This window comes from Rissa tridactyla, chromosome Z, assembly GCF_028500815.1.
Source record: "Rissa tridactyla isolate bRisTri1 chromosome Z, bRisTri1.patW.cur.20221130, whole genome shotgun sequence".
Classification (NCBI taxonomy): domain Eukaryota; kingdom Metazoa; phylum Chordata; class Aves; order Charadriiformes; family Laridae; genus Rissa; species Rissa tridactyla.
In genome coordinates, this window is record NC_071497.1 from 71,448,223 (window position 1) to 71,462,612 (window position 14,390).

Sequence of the window (14,390 nt, forward strand, 5' to 3'; positions counted from 1 at the left end):
CAGGACACAGGATAGGTGAACTCCAGCTCTACCACCAAAGTTATTATTGTTATCATTGTTGAAACACACAGAAGCTGCTAAATCCCTCTGACACTTAGTTGGATTAAAGCCACTCTGGGTGCTTTCCAGGCAAATTTAAAGAAACATGTGAAGAAAATAGAATTCAAATGGCAAAAGGAATAGGATTTAATTCTGTTTGCATTCATAGACTGGAATGGTATGGTATCAGCCCCCGAAGTCTACATTTTCAAAATATACTCCCAGTTTGGGCTTTTGCCAAATTCGTATCTGCAAATGTAATTGTATTGCTCTGAAATATGGGGGCTGGGGGGAGGGTGCCCCATTTTCTGAATGTCTCACATGAAGTTTATCTTCACAGTAATTGAAAGGTAGACAAGTACAGACTTCCTGAGAGCATATTTGAGAAGTGGGTAATACAGTGCCCTTGGTACATTATTCTGTGGTCCTCAGCCTGTGCCTCTTTCTTAGCGTTGCATTAGCTTGTCGCTTTATCCCAGGGTTCTCACTCCATGTTGCTGCTTGTAGGCCCTGTTGTCTCTCCTGCTCCCTTGGATGGGTCCCTGGTAGGGAAAGACAATTCAGGTAGTTTCAGTGGGTCTGGATGTTTGCATGGTAAATTCTTGTGATCAGATTGCAAGACTGCTTGTTTGGCCTTAATTCTGTACTATTTTTTGTGTCAAAATTTAATTTCTGTAAAATGTCTTGGCATATAATATACATCAAGTGAACTCAAAACATTAAAACAGGTATCTGAGATCTCTTAACTTTCCTACAGTGTTTCCTTCCTTTTTCCAGTCCTCTTATTTATTTTTATTGCCTATTTTTCCCTGTTTTCTGGGAACTGTTTAATGATATGTCACTCTTGTTCCCCCTTTGTTGTTACACTAGCTTTTTCTTTGGTTAGTCTTCTGTTTTGTTTTTTTTTTCTTTCTGGTTTCCCATGCTTGGTTTATAATTTCACCTTTGGCTGTGTTTCTTATGCCTTTCCAGAGGTGCCCTGTACACATGGTTGTTGCTTGGACTGATTCCAAGTGCTCACAGGAGAGGAAAGAGAGGGCTCTGGAGAGAGTCAAAATGAGACACCTCCGTGTGTGCTGCGTGGCTTGACCCAAGAACTGTGCGGGGAACAGTACAGCACACAGAAGCACATTCTCTTTTTCACTTTAACAAAACAAGACTAGACTAGATCTGTGATTTACTTTTCTGTGTTCTACATCATTATCAGTCCAGACTGTTCAATGTGGTCTGCTCACTCTTTTTGCAACCTCCCTGTCTCCTGAAAGTGCTCTTTCTCTGTTTCAAAGGAGAGCTACCTCTCACTTTTTCTGTGGCTAGAGCAGAAAGCTGAGGTCCACAGAGATTTCTTAGCCTCTGGTGTCCATGATGTCTTGCCTGGAACTGCTGGAGATCAAAGAGTGGGCAATCCTATCATTAAAAACTGTAACAAACTGCTTCACAATTCATTATGATCGATTAGGTTTACGTGTGACATAGTAAGTATAATCAGGTCCATAGTTGTACAGAATCCAAAGGAATTTGATAAAAAACCCCCTTATTTCTTGGTTAATAGCTGTGACTTCATATATCAAAGAGACGAAATACATACATACTATAGCTTATTTCTTTTACAGGTAAGGAGACAGTCACTGTTCTTCCAGGTTCTTCCTATTTCTCTAGCGATGAATCATTTGCAATGATAAGAGGGTATGTAACACCACAAACCCTGATCTTTTGAAACATGAAAAGAATAAACTGAGTCAGTGGCTGAACTCATTAGTAATTCTTTGAAATGTGGTTAGCATCTAACAAGCAGTAAAATGATCATAGCCTTAATCAGGGATGGTTTACAGAGGATTAGGTCTAGCAATTGGAAATAGAAAAACACTGTAACTAATAGATACTGTAGTGATGTTCATGTCTACCACCACCTGGCCGTATATAAACACATTTATGTTTTAACAGCTACTTTTTGGTCATTTCCAAGTATCTAATCTGTACTTGCACTCTGTATACTCTCTTTGCTCAGCTTGCAACTGTGATCCTCATTCCACCTCCCTAATGGAAATTCACCGTCTGCACCTGTTTTTTGTTTGTTTTTCGGGAAGGAGGTTGGATGCAAACAAACACTAAATCCTAATGGCTCTGAGAGATAATGAGTGCATGTAAATATGTGAAGGAGTGCACTTAGAAATATGAGTTCAGAGCTGATGACTGTGCATGCAATTAACCAAAACCAGACAAAAGTAATAATGTTTTTGAGGCTCAGTAGGCAGACAGAAAAATTTGCATTAGCAATAGATGTAGAGGGGAAAAAAACCCCAACCACGTGTGTGACAAAATGGTTGCTACCTCTGTGGTGTGCCGCCGTCTTTATATTTATGTAATGAGAATGTGAACAAAAGCTTGTTAAGATTTGTGGGATGTTACTTGAACATGATATGCTAATTATGCACTTTCTGTTGCCAGAGGCCATGTTGATCTGACAATGCTTGGAGCTATGCAGGTGTCTAAGTACGGTGACCTCGCCAACTGGATGATTCCTGTAAGTAGGTTTTTGTACTACTGTCAGTGCACTGTATTTAGGATAATATAAATGTAGCTGAGGGTCAGGCAAAGGAGAAATGCTCTCAAGGAGAACGGCGGTTGCGAAGCTCAAAGCATTAAAATAGAGGATATGTGCGGCTTTAAGGTTAACACATTTTCTCGTGTACTGCTGGCACCAAGCAATCAATTATCAGGAGTCAGCCCTCTAAAATTATGCTTACGCTAAGCATTGTGAGAAACTAAACATGATTTATGTAACCCTTTTCCCTCCTCTTGGGTCTGTGCCTTTCAAATGTCATATTTTTTTGCTGAAGACTGATGCTTTTTCTTAAGAGTGACAACTCTTGTACCTGGAAGCAAGAACTTGAAGGAAGGTGTAAAATAGCATGTAGCTCATTATAAAAAAATTCTGCATTATTTTTCTCAGTGTTCTTGTCAAAGGATCACAGAATTGCCATTTTGCATACATCTAGAAGGAAGCGGTACTTCAATATAAGCTGTTCCCAGTATTATTTAAGCAGCTGATGACATTAAGCCATTCTTTGAACACAGTTTAAGATTTAACATTAAAGAAAATATGTATCTTTCCCATGGTTTAGAAGTTTGGTGTTTTTAACAGCTTTCAATATGGTACTTTCTGATATGGTTTGTATCAGAGATGTCTGATATGGTTTGTATCAGAGATGACTAGAAGCAAATTTTCTTTTTAGCCTGATTAAAGTGGTGCGGCATATTTCTATCTGTCTGGGCAGTGCTAAAGGTCTCAGAAAAGTCTTTGAAAACTGAAACCAGGGTAGAGGAGGAAAAACACATGAATGAACGTCCTGTCTCTTGGAGAAGCGTTAGTTGAGCCCAGACATCTGTGTGGCCTCTCCAGCAGGCCTGTGAATGCGCAAGTCATGGAGGACAGGGTCTGTACAGGCAAATGTGGGAGAAAGGGTTGTCTGAAGGGCAATTCCAGGTGTCTGTGTCAGCAGTTGTAGGGGATGTGAAGGGGTTATGGGTAGGTTGGAACATGACACATAGGAGATAAATACATAAGAAAACAGTCTTCCTTAGGTGTTCTCACAGCACAGCCTGGTTTTATGGCCACACACATGAGAACAGACAGACTAGTGATGGCTAGATGTTTTCAGTCCCTACTATTACAAGTGCTCGCTTTTTCAAGACTGTTATCTACTTGCAGTGTCATCCAGTTAATACTGTGAAAAATGGGGTCTGAAAGTTAATGCTGCTGTTAGTGCCTCACTGTGGGATCCTGTGTGTGCTCTTCTATTGCTGTTTTATGTCTTTTCATAGAACCCTGTGTTTTAAACATAATTTGATGGTCAGATACACTGTAGGAGTCCAAGTATGACATGCATTAAGGTAATACTGGTTAGCTTTGCATTATCCAATTCCAATTTAATTTTTGGCTTGAGTTACAAGAACTTGTCACTAGAATCCAAAATATTGAAACCAGCCTCTATGGAAGAACCCCCCCACACTTTGCAATATAAGGGATAAATCAAATTACATTTTTAACCCTAGGTTTGCTGTTTGAGCCATGGAAAAAGTGTGATAGTGTAAGTTTTCAAGGAGTTGAAACCTCAGATAACTAAAATCGGAGTTTACCTGAATTATCCATGGCTCTGTATCTCAATCACCCAAACACTATTTATATATTTTAAATAGCTAACTTTAAAAAACATACACTTAGTAAACTGTATTTTTTTCCAGATGATTGACGTAAATAAATGTAAGTAATCTACACTGTCGGTCCAGTACTGCAGATATATGTCACTGAGAAGCTGAGTGGGATATTTTTTCCTTCATATCAATCTCAGAGCTGCTCTTTTCTTTTACCGGATGAAGTAGCTCTTTTTTTGTGAAAGCACTTCCTTCATTAACTTGTTGTGGCTCTGATGTCTTATACAAGTAGAAATTACTTGCTTACATAGTGGCTTTTAAAAATAATTCTGAATTTTTACATTCTCTGAAAATTTTGAAGATGGATTAGAAAAAACATGTAAAGGTAAGCTGTTATAGTGTGAGCTCTTTTTTTTTTTTTAAATAGCATTTAGAGATTTTCTTATAGGCACACTTCAAGATGATTTTAATGTATACAGCTTTTTATTTCAATTGTCAGATCAATTCCCGGTTTTGTTTGGATGGGTTGCTTTAGACTGACATTCTCTTTATGCTTTTGAAAAATGAGAGTCACTGTATAAAGATGTCCCCAGACTATCCTTTATATTCAAGATTACTTAACTCCTGAGATTTTCTTCTTGACAATCCTTGGGTCCTGAAAAAGCAGTGTTAAATTTTTATGTATCTGATAAAGCCGTCTGTGTACTCAAGCTGTTTCTGAAAGGCGTATTAGAAAGCAGAAGAGCGTGGGTTATATTTTAGGTAGGAAGAATTGCTTTGTTTGCATTTTTGTTGCTTTTGTAAATTGAAGCAGCAAGAGAATTACTCTTCAAAATACCCAAGTGAACAAGTAATGAACAAAGTTTCCTGCTCTAAAGCGTTCCTAGTAAACCAGCAAAAATGCACCTCTAGTGATAGCTCACAAAGCTGAAATGTCTGAAAAAAGGCACTCCTGAATCATCAGTGGATAGATTTTAATGCCAAAAAAATCCCAGTAATTTCAACTGACCATATTGGTATCTCAGGATATAAAATTTCATGCAGTTGCATCTGTGGTGAATCTAAAAGCTATTCACTAGACAGTTCTTGAAAAGCAATGTCATGAGCCAGAGCAATTTGCCACTTGTTTTCTTGCTTAATTTCATTTTACCTGGGGTCTGTTTTTTGGGTTTTTTTTGTGTTGTTTTTTGGTTGGTTGGTTGTTTTTTTGTTTTTGTTTTTTTTTTATTTTTAAAAAGTCCATTGTGCTTTATTGCCAGTTTTATTCTTATTTTGACCACCACTCCCACTGGCTTTTTCTAGAACTTTGCTGCTGTGTTCCAAAGCTTTTTAGCAAGCAGTGTTTGGGGTTGTTATTCATTATAGTACTTGTAAATAGAGTTGCAGGACTTTTTCTTTTAAAATTAAAAGTTGCTGTTAAAGTCAAGTGTATTGCCATTTTCTCATGCCAGCTTTTGGTGTTTTTCATAGTTCTGTCTTTTCTACATTTGACAAAATTAGTCACGCTTAACAATAAGTTTCTAAACAAAGTATGTTTTGGTGTTGTTTAAGTATGGAATCAAAAATTTAAATTTTGCTCAGGGTACATACACAGTTACCTTTAGAGAAAAAGGTGAAAATCCAACTTCTGCTGTATTTATGTAAACTTAAAAATCAAGATATTTTCCACAGACATTTTCCCAGTATATTTAGTTGACTGTCCAGAACTTGTTTGATTCTTGTTAGCATCAGTTTCCAAAGTTATGTCACAATTGGAATATTGAAATTGCTTATTTTGCTTCTGAAGATACCTCTCCATTCTGTTCAGCTCCAAATTTATGAATAACATGTATGTTTTCAAAACAGGAAAGCATAAAATACAACTTTGGATAGCTTTTATTGGTCTTTTTGTGTACCCTTCTACTAGCATACACCGTATGGGTCCTTGTGAGTTTTTGCTATCATCATTAGCCACTCTTACTAACCTTTAGCTGTCTGCAGATTTATTTTTCAGTGACATTGTGCCTACTTGTAAGTAAATACGCCTGATGACACTCCATAAATCCAGATGGGAGCCTTTCCAATCAGCAGTTATTTCCCTTTGGTTACTTTGTTTTGAGATCTGTTGGTCAGATGATTTTTAATCTGCTTTATTAATGTGTTATTACTATTGTGCAGTACAGATTTTTAAAATGGGATTAACCAGCATGTAGGCATTGAGATCTTCCTCCTTTTTCTGTAAATAAGATGATATGTTATCATCATTCATGTTAGGTTGAATTATGAGCGACATGCACCTCTTTTTAGTTACAAGTTTTTTGTGGGGTGATAGAAAGATTGACTTTGCTGAAAGCTTATAGTGTAAGAAAACTCTAAACTGTGTTTTACTGAAACATTTTTCACTTAGCTTTGTGTTTAGGTTTGGTTCAAGTATTTCTTACACGCTGTAGCATTTGTGTTCTTGGATTGATGGTATTCACCATTATTTTAGAGGCAAGTAATAACTCCAGATTTTGTGTTTTGAATAAGTGCCATCATGAAGCTGTCCTTTCTGTCCCATAAGAGCTTGATGACACTTGAGGCACAGTGCGTGCATGCGTGTATTTACTTGCACTTACTAGGAACTGAGCTAAGGAAGGCTCATTGCAATAATTACAACCCTTCCTTTGCTCTTATCTGCTAATTTCTAATGGAGAGGAAAATCCCGTGAGTAAAGGAAGATGAGGGTGAGAATATTTTAAGTACATGCTGTAAACAGTGCTGTTTGCTTAGGCAGAAGTTACTTCCTAAACGCTGTCATTTATTGATAGTTTTACTCCATTAAGCACTACTACTTAATGGCTTTTTCTCTTCCTCCCTTTGGTATTTCTCCAACTAACAAGAGGGTTTCTGGCGAGGGAAAGGAGAAAGAAGTAGCAAATTTCTGAGGAGCACCTGGAAACAGAGTGCAGCTGGGAGAAGGTGGTCAGGAGAGGTGGCAGAGAAACACTGAGGACACAGCCATGGAGTAGGGCAGACAGGCCAGAGCAAAGGGGAGCCTGTGGCTGCTCGGAGCTACTGGATGGAGCCACGTTTTACTTCCTGAGTGAAGGATAGGTATCTGACGTATCTGTGTCTCTCAAGCTACTGTCAGAAATTGCTGCTAGCAGGGCAGCTTCACTGCATCTACGGAACAGCAGCATGAGCATGCACTGTCGCAGCAGTCCTGGCTCCTGTGGCAGTTTAAATTGTCTCACTTGGGATTTTAAAAGTTGTGGGATTGACTGCACATCTCCCTGCCTGTATTTACTTTGTTTGTAGTTCCTTTCTACTGGTGACTTTTTGAGAGTCAGAATAGGAATATTTTATTAAACAGTTCCTGCTGCCCTTCTGGTGGCTACAGGTTACTACAAAGTACTGCTTTATTTTCTACAGCCTCCCTAATGGAGGGTACATGACTCTGGTTGTTGTTGTGACATGTATCAGAGGCTTAGCATAGGTCAAAACAAAACACCAGAACTTCTGACATGTTCCCCTGTGACACCAGGGCCTCTGTCATCTTAATATACATTTTTGAACATCCCTTAGTCATTAAACAATGCTAATAATATAACTACTGATATGGCTGACATGCTGTACCAGCAGAAAAAAACATTGAACCAGTGGTGAGGAGCCCTGCAGCTGAAAGTTGATGAATATGAAAGAGCAAAATGGATGAAATGTGTGACATCACATTTCAGTACCTAGAAACTTATTGCAGGTGAAAAGTAAAATTATGAACTGTATCATTAATGACAGGGTAACATACTCAGGAGGACCACAAGAAGTCTTGAGGTTATGCAATGAGGAAGTCAGAAGGGCAAAGACCAACTAGGACTTAATCTGACTACTGCCATAAAAGACAATAAAAAATGTTTCTATAAATACATTAGCAACAAAAGGAGGGCTAAGGAGAATCTCCATCCTTTATTGGATACGGGGGAAACAGAGTGACAAAGGCTGAGGAAAAGGCTGAGGTACTTAATGTCTTCTTTGCCCCAGTTTTTAATAGTAAGACTAGTAGTTCTTGGGGTAGTGAGTCCACTGAGCTGGAAGACAAGGACCAGGAGCAGAACGAAGCCCCCATAATCCAAGGGGAAATGGTTAGTGACCTGCTGCACCACTGAGACACACACAAGCCTATGGGGCCAGGTGGGATCCATCCAGGGGTACTGAGGGAGCTGTGGAAGTGCTCACCAAGCCACTTTCCATCATTTATCAGCAGTCCTGGCTAACTGGGGAGGTCCCAGTGGACTGGAGGTTGGAAAATGTGATGCCCATCTAGAAGAAGGGCTGGAAGGAGCATGCAGGGTACTACAGACCTGTCAGTCTGACCTCGGTGCCGGGGAAGGTTATAGTGCAGATTATCTTGAGAGCCATCATGCGTCATATGCAGGACAACCAGGTGATCAGGCCCAGTCAGCATTGGTTTATGAAAGGCAGGTCCTGCTTGACTAACCTGATCTCCTTCTATGTGAAGGTGACCCGGTTAGTGGATGAGGGAAAGCCTGTGGCTGTTGTTTACCTGAACTTTAGTAAAGCCTTTGATACCGTTTCCAACAGCATTCTCCTGGAGAAACTGGCTGCTCATGGCTTGGATGGGTGCACGGGTAAAAAACTTCGCTGGGTAAAAAACTGGCTGGATGGCCAGGCCTGAAGAGTTGTGGTGAATGGAGTTAAATCCAGCCAGTGACCAGTCACAAGTGGTGTTCCCCAGGGCTCATTACTGGGACCAGTTCTGTTTAATATCTTTATCAACGGTCTGGATGAGGGGGTGGAGTGCACCCTCAGTACGTTTGCAGATGACACCAAGTTGAGCGGGTGTGTTGATCTGCTTGAGAGTAGGAAGGCTCTACAGGGGGATCTGTGATATGGCTGGATCGATGCGCTGAGGCCAACGGTATGAGGTTCCACAAGGCCAAATGCCTGGTCCTGCACTTGGGTCACAACAACCCCATGCAGTGCTACAGGCTTGGGGAAGAGTGGCTGGAGAACTGCCTGGCAGAAAAGGACCTGGGGGTGTTGGTCAACAGCTGGCTGAATATGAGCCAGCAGTGTGCCCAGGTGGCCAAGAAGACCAACAGCATTGTGGCCTGTATCAGAAATAGTATGCCCAGCAGGACCAGGGAAGTGATCGTCCGCCTGTACTTGGCACTGGTGAGGCTGCAGCTCGAATATTGTGTTTGGTTTTGTGCCCCTCACTACAAGAAAGACATGGAGGTGCTGGAGCACATCCAAAGAAGGGCAACAAAGCTGGTGAGGGGTCTGGAGCACAAGTCTTACGAGGAGCGACTGAGGGAGCTGGGGTTGTTCATCCTGGAGAAAAGGAGGCTGAGGGGAGACCTTATCGCTCTCTGCAGCTACCTGAAGGGAGGTTGTAGAGAGGTCAGTGTCGGTCTCTTCTCCCAAGTAACAGGCGATAGGACAAGAGGAAACTGCCTCAAGTTGCACCAGGGGAGGTTTAGACTGGATATTAGGAAATATTTTTTCACTGAAAATGTTGTCAAGCATTGGACCAGGCTGCCCAGCACAGTGGTGGTGGAGTCACCATGCCTGGAGGTACTTGGAAGATGTGTAGATGTGGTGCTTAGGGATGTGGTTTAGTGGTGGACTTGGCAGTGTGAGGTTTACAGTTGGACTTGATGGTCTTCAAGATCTTTTCCAACCTAAATGATTCTATGTTTCTATGATTCAGGGTTAAGGCTGAGGTACTCAGCATGTTTGCCTTGGACTTCAGTGGCATAGTGGTAGAAATTGGGGGAGGGTGGGTAGTATCCACTGTAGAAGAGGACTGAGGACTGATTAAGAAAAGCGGCCATGTGTAAGTCCATGAGGGCGGACAGAATACATCCAAAGGTGCCAAGAAAGCTGGCAATTTCCTAAACCACCAGGGTCAAAGCCTGGTGGCCAGCAGTTCAGTTAACAAGTAGCAGCCTCAGGGATGATATCGGGACTGATACTATTTAACATATCTTTTCCCTACAAACAATATAAACCAAATACAATTTTCAGCAAGAAAATTAATCCTAGCTTCGTATATTCTTCTGGTGGAGTATAAAATTCTTGTTTTGATAGCTAAGATAATGCAATTAGGAGGCTGAGGAAGAGAGTAATTCGTGCAGGTTGATGCAGTTTGGATACATAAATCTGAATCGTTCTTGGAAAAAATAAACACTCTTTGAATTTAAGAAGCAGCAGCCTTAATTTTTAATGCTCTGACTAAGACTAGCCAAACCTAAAGGATTAAAGCCTTAAGAATGAAATAAATTGAAAGAAAATGATACAAAAATTCTAAGCTTTATCAAAGAAGATTATCTGAAAGGAAGACATGAGGAAACCCAATTAAAATTTAGTAATCTTTTAATTTACCATCTGTAGAGGTCAGTATAACCTAAAGTGTTATGAATATGAGTCTATATATTATTGGTATGTTTTCTGCAGGCCTTCAAAGTACATCTTTTGCACAGTTTTGGACGCTTTGACCATGAGCTGAACTGCATGTTCATTGGTAAAGCCATTTTAAAATGAAAGTAAACTGTCAGAGGCCAGCTGAGTATGTGACTGTGGGAGGGTTTTTTGGGTTTGGTTTTGTTTTTAGTTATTATTTGTGAGAGCAGAAGGCTCCACAGCAAGAGCTTTTCTGACTTGAAATTATAATTTTTAATGATGGGAGAAAGGACATGTATCCCTGAATGCCTGAGAGCACCGTAAGTCTTCTCCAAGGAGCCCTGTTGCTACAAATTAGCTAAATTCTGTATGAGTAGAAAATATGCAGGTTAATTATGTTCAGTGACTGGGTTTCTCTTAGTAGTAATGTGAAGAAGTCTGATATCTAGGACATGACTGAGTAGGGCTTTTACAGCAGTAGCTGAAAAAAGGAGGACAGGACCTGCAGTTACCTAGAGTCTCCTTGGAAATCTACATTTCAATGCGATATTATTTTAATATGAAAAGATACTATGTTTTTGTGGACACATGTCTTGGAATGAAGCCTACAGTAGTATATCATCTTACCGCTTCTCCGCCAACAAACACATGCCTGGAAGCCCTGCAGAGCCCTTGCAGCATGTAATTAACACCACAGGAAGAGTCCTGGAGCCTCAACGGAGAAGGGGAGAGTATTGTGTTAGCTTTACTTCTTTCACCTTTTTGAGCTTTCTCTATCAATTTTGTTTGTGTTTATTTCTCTTCAGACTGCAGAAGGAATGTAGGAGCTCACTGTTGGTGTTTTATTCATAATCTCTTAAATTTTCAATGTGGGAAGTGGCAGCAATGCATTAGGCATCTGTATAATGAGAGCCGCTGAAGAAATTCTGCCTATCTCAAAAATGCAAGCATGTGTCTAAATACACTCCTGATCTGTGAGTTAGTGGTAACAATTTTGACTACGACATGGAACCATCATTTTCGAGTGAGACTAGTATTACATTGGCAGTAATATTTAATTTTTGCACGCTATGCTGTGTGTTTTGGAGACAGTATTCAAAGGTCCCACTACACTGAAATAACATTCTTCTCTGTAAAGCAAATCCATTTCAATGAACCATGTCACAGGCTGTTTTGAGTTGTTCCTGAGTTGCAGTTTTTCAGTGTATTCATTTGAATTTCACTCATTCATTTGAATCTGTTGCCAACAGTTATTTCAAGTAAGTAAGAACAGAGAAATAAAATTTTAGCAACTTTATTTGCACGTATTTTATACTGCCTTAATTTTCTGATTATGGGAAGTAAAAATATAAATATAGTTAGTACACATATTTGTGTATGCTATATTTTAAGGAAAAGTTATTAATAAGTTTTGCCAAGAAGTATCAGTCACTCAAGAACTTATGTTCCATTCTTTCAAAAATGATACTTAATTTTTAATTTTGCTTTTCATTACTTGTGTGTTAGGAGATATCTGGTCAGCATTCTTGAGAATCAGGTAATTTTCTGTATGGCCATACAACTAAATCTTTATTTTGGACATCCTTTAAAATACATCTTCACCCTGTTGTGCATGTACAAAGTGTCCTCAGCTTTGTGGCAGTCTTCCAGTATTAACTCTTTGTTGTATTGTTGCATTGTCAACTCTACTGATTCAAAAATCCCGTTAATGATTTCCTAGTGTTTCTTCATAATGTTCATTTTGTCATATTCTCAGGGTAAAATCTAATTTAGGCGTCATAGTTGACAGTATAATTAAAATAATTCTGTAGTTGTGCCACATAAGGACATAAAATCAGTGGAAAATAGGACAAGGAAGTATATTTCATAACACTTAATCTTCAGCTTTTTTGATGCATTTTTCATCCAGTCTTTTTCACTGAAGAAATGGAAAGTGAAATCTGGAAGACTTGTGGCCTTCATTTTAGAATCAACTGTAAACGTACCTTTCCTTTAAACACTGGACCAAACTGTTAGCAATGGGCAAAAGATTGTCATCTACATTTTTATATAGTTAGAGTAGATGTATGCGTATGTATTTTTTGATATTACCTTCTGATTGATACCCTTTTTGTACAAATCTAAGGTCTATGCTAATATGCACCCTTCCAAACAAAAAAACCCCAAACCAACCACATCTAACCCCACAACAATTGATGAGATATTTTTATTAAATAGTTATATATGGCTCTGATGACCTCTTCGCTTGTGCTGTGTGTGTCATTTGAAGCTGGCACATCTGTGCAGACAGGCAGCACCTATACAGAGAGGGAGACCTGTGTGACTCATCTGTTAGTAGTGCTCACATGCCACTGCAGAGAAGGGCAGAGCAGAAAACTTTTAAGGGGTCCTATGTTCATCTGTGTGACTGCAGGGTTAGCACCATTGATGGTGATGATGGAAGTATCTTGTATCCACTGCATTACCTTCTTTTCTGCTTTTCTCTGTGGAGTTCATACCATTCCAGTTGCTCTGAATTTTAGTATCTGTCCCTGGCATGATATAATTGTTTTCTTTCATAAGAAACCTGAGACTGGTGATGGATTCTGTACCTGTCACCTAGTCTGTGTCTGTGGCCATCAGAGACCATACTGACATTGTTAAAATCTTTACTCTGTCATCCTAGGTAACTTGTTCAAGGTCTGCCAGGGAGATGCCTGAAAATTCAGATTGATTGGGAAGCCTGCATGAGGACTGTAGTTTAAACTAGAAGTGTTCATTGTCTTCTGTGAGAGTTTTTGAAATAGTAGTTTTACTAACTCTGAGCGTAGCGTGAGGCATATGTATTCTTTCTTTAATGTAAGGAGAGAGAAATTTCAGACTAAATGCTATTTATTTAATACAGTATTAGGGTAGTTGGCAACATGGGCAAGAACTCTTAACAGGGAAGTAGCTCAGTTCCTTTTCAAATGGATGTATGTTTCCACCTTGTCTGTTCTTTCATGTTCAGTTTTAAATGGAATTATTCAAGCTTTTATTTCCATCAAACTCTGCATTTACCACTGGTAGGTTTTCACTGTTTCTTGAACACATCATTAGCATCTGCTTTGCTGAACTGTTGATGTGATACGTGTCTGTCTCAAAAGATTATGTTCTTTTAACATAACCAGATCAGTTCAGATGCATTTTATCTTATGACGTTGGGAGTAGCTATAAAATTCAGTTATGGAAGAAAAGTCCTTTCCCCTGGGAATAAGACATCAGCATTTATTCAAGATCTTAATAGAGTTTGAAGGCTCTTGAATTTTCCTTTTTTCTCTCAGCCACCTCTTTTTAATCTGTTTGGATTTTCTTATAAATTGTTTCCTGTTTTTCCTATAGCATCTTTCCATCTTGCAACATCACTGTGGAAAACCTCCGCATTCTCTTGAAAAATACCTTGACTGTCTTGAGCACCTTGGAGTACTCACAAGCTTCTGCTGGAATGCCACAGGTTGTCTTGGGTGCCACAAGTGACCAAAACAACAGGAAGGTTTCTGTTTAGGAATTACTATTAGGCTAAATTACGTTCTGAGGCTCTTTAGTGTTATATTTTGACCACTCAAATGATGTTCTGATACGAAGACATCAGATGAGAAAATACGTACCCTTCTCTCATATTTTCTTAAAGATGCCCCATTGCAACAATAACAAAATCATTTATTTTGCAATAAGCAGGCATTATAAGAAATTTCACTAATTTTGTGTGGGTTTATGGCAGTGAAGAAGCAGAAGAGCTGAATATCTTAATTAAAAAAAAGAATAAAATTCATAAGGTCCGTGAATTTCCACCT

The 14,390-nt window shown here is 39.4% G+C and overlaps 1 protein-coding gene across 1 annotated transcript in view; it reads left to right on the forward strand.

Annotated features, from left to right (window-relative positions):
* The window catches only part of OXCT1 (3-oxoacid CoA-transferase 1), an 89,822-nt gene that overhangs the window by 53,713 nt on the left and 21,719 nt on the right, over nucleotides 1–14,390 (forward strand). Inside the window, exons 12-13 of the mRNA XM_054185188.1 lie at nucleotides 1,653–1,725; nucleotides 2,488–2,563. Coding sequence (XP_054041163.1) covers nucleotides 1,653–1,725; nucleotides 2,488–2,563 — 149 coding nt within the window. The remainder of the gene's footprint in view (nucleotides 1–1,652; nucleotides 1,726–2,487; nucleotides 2,564–14,390) is intronic.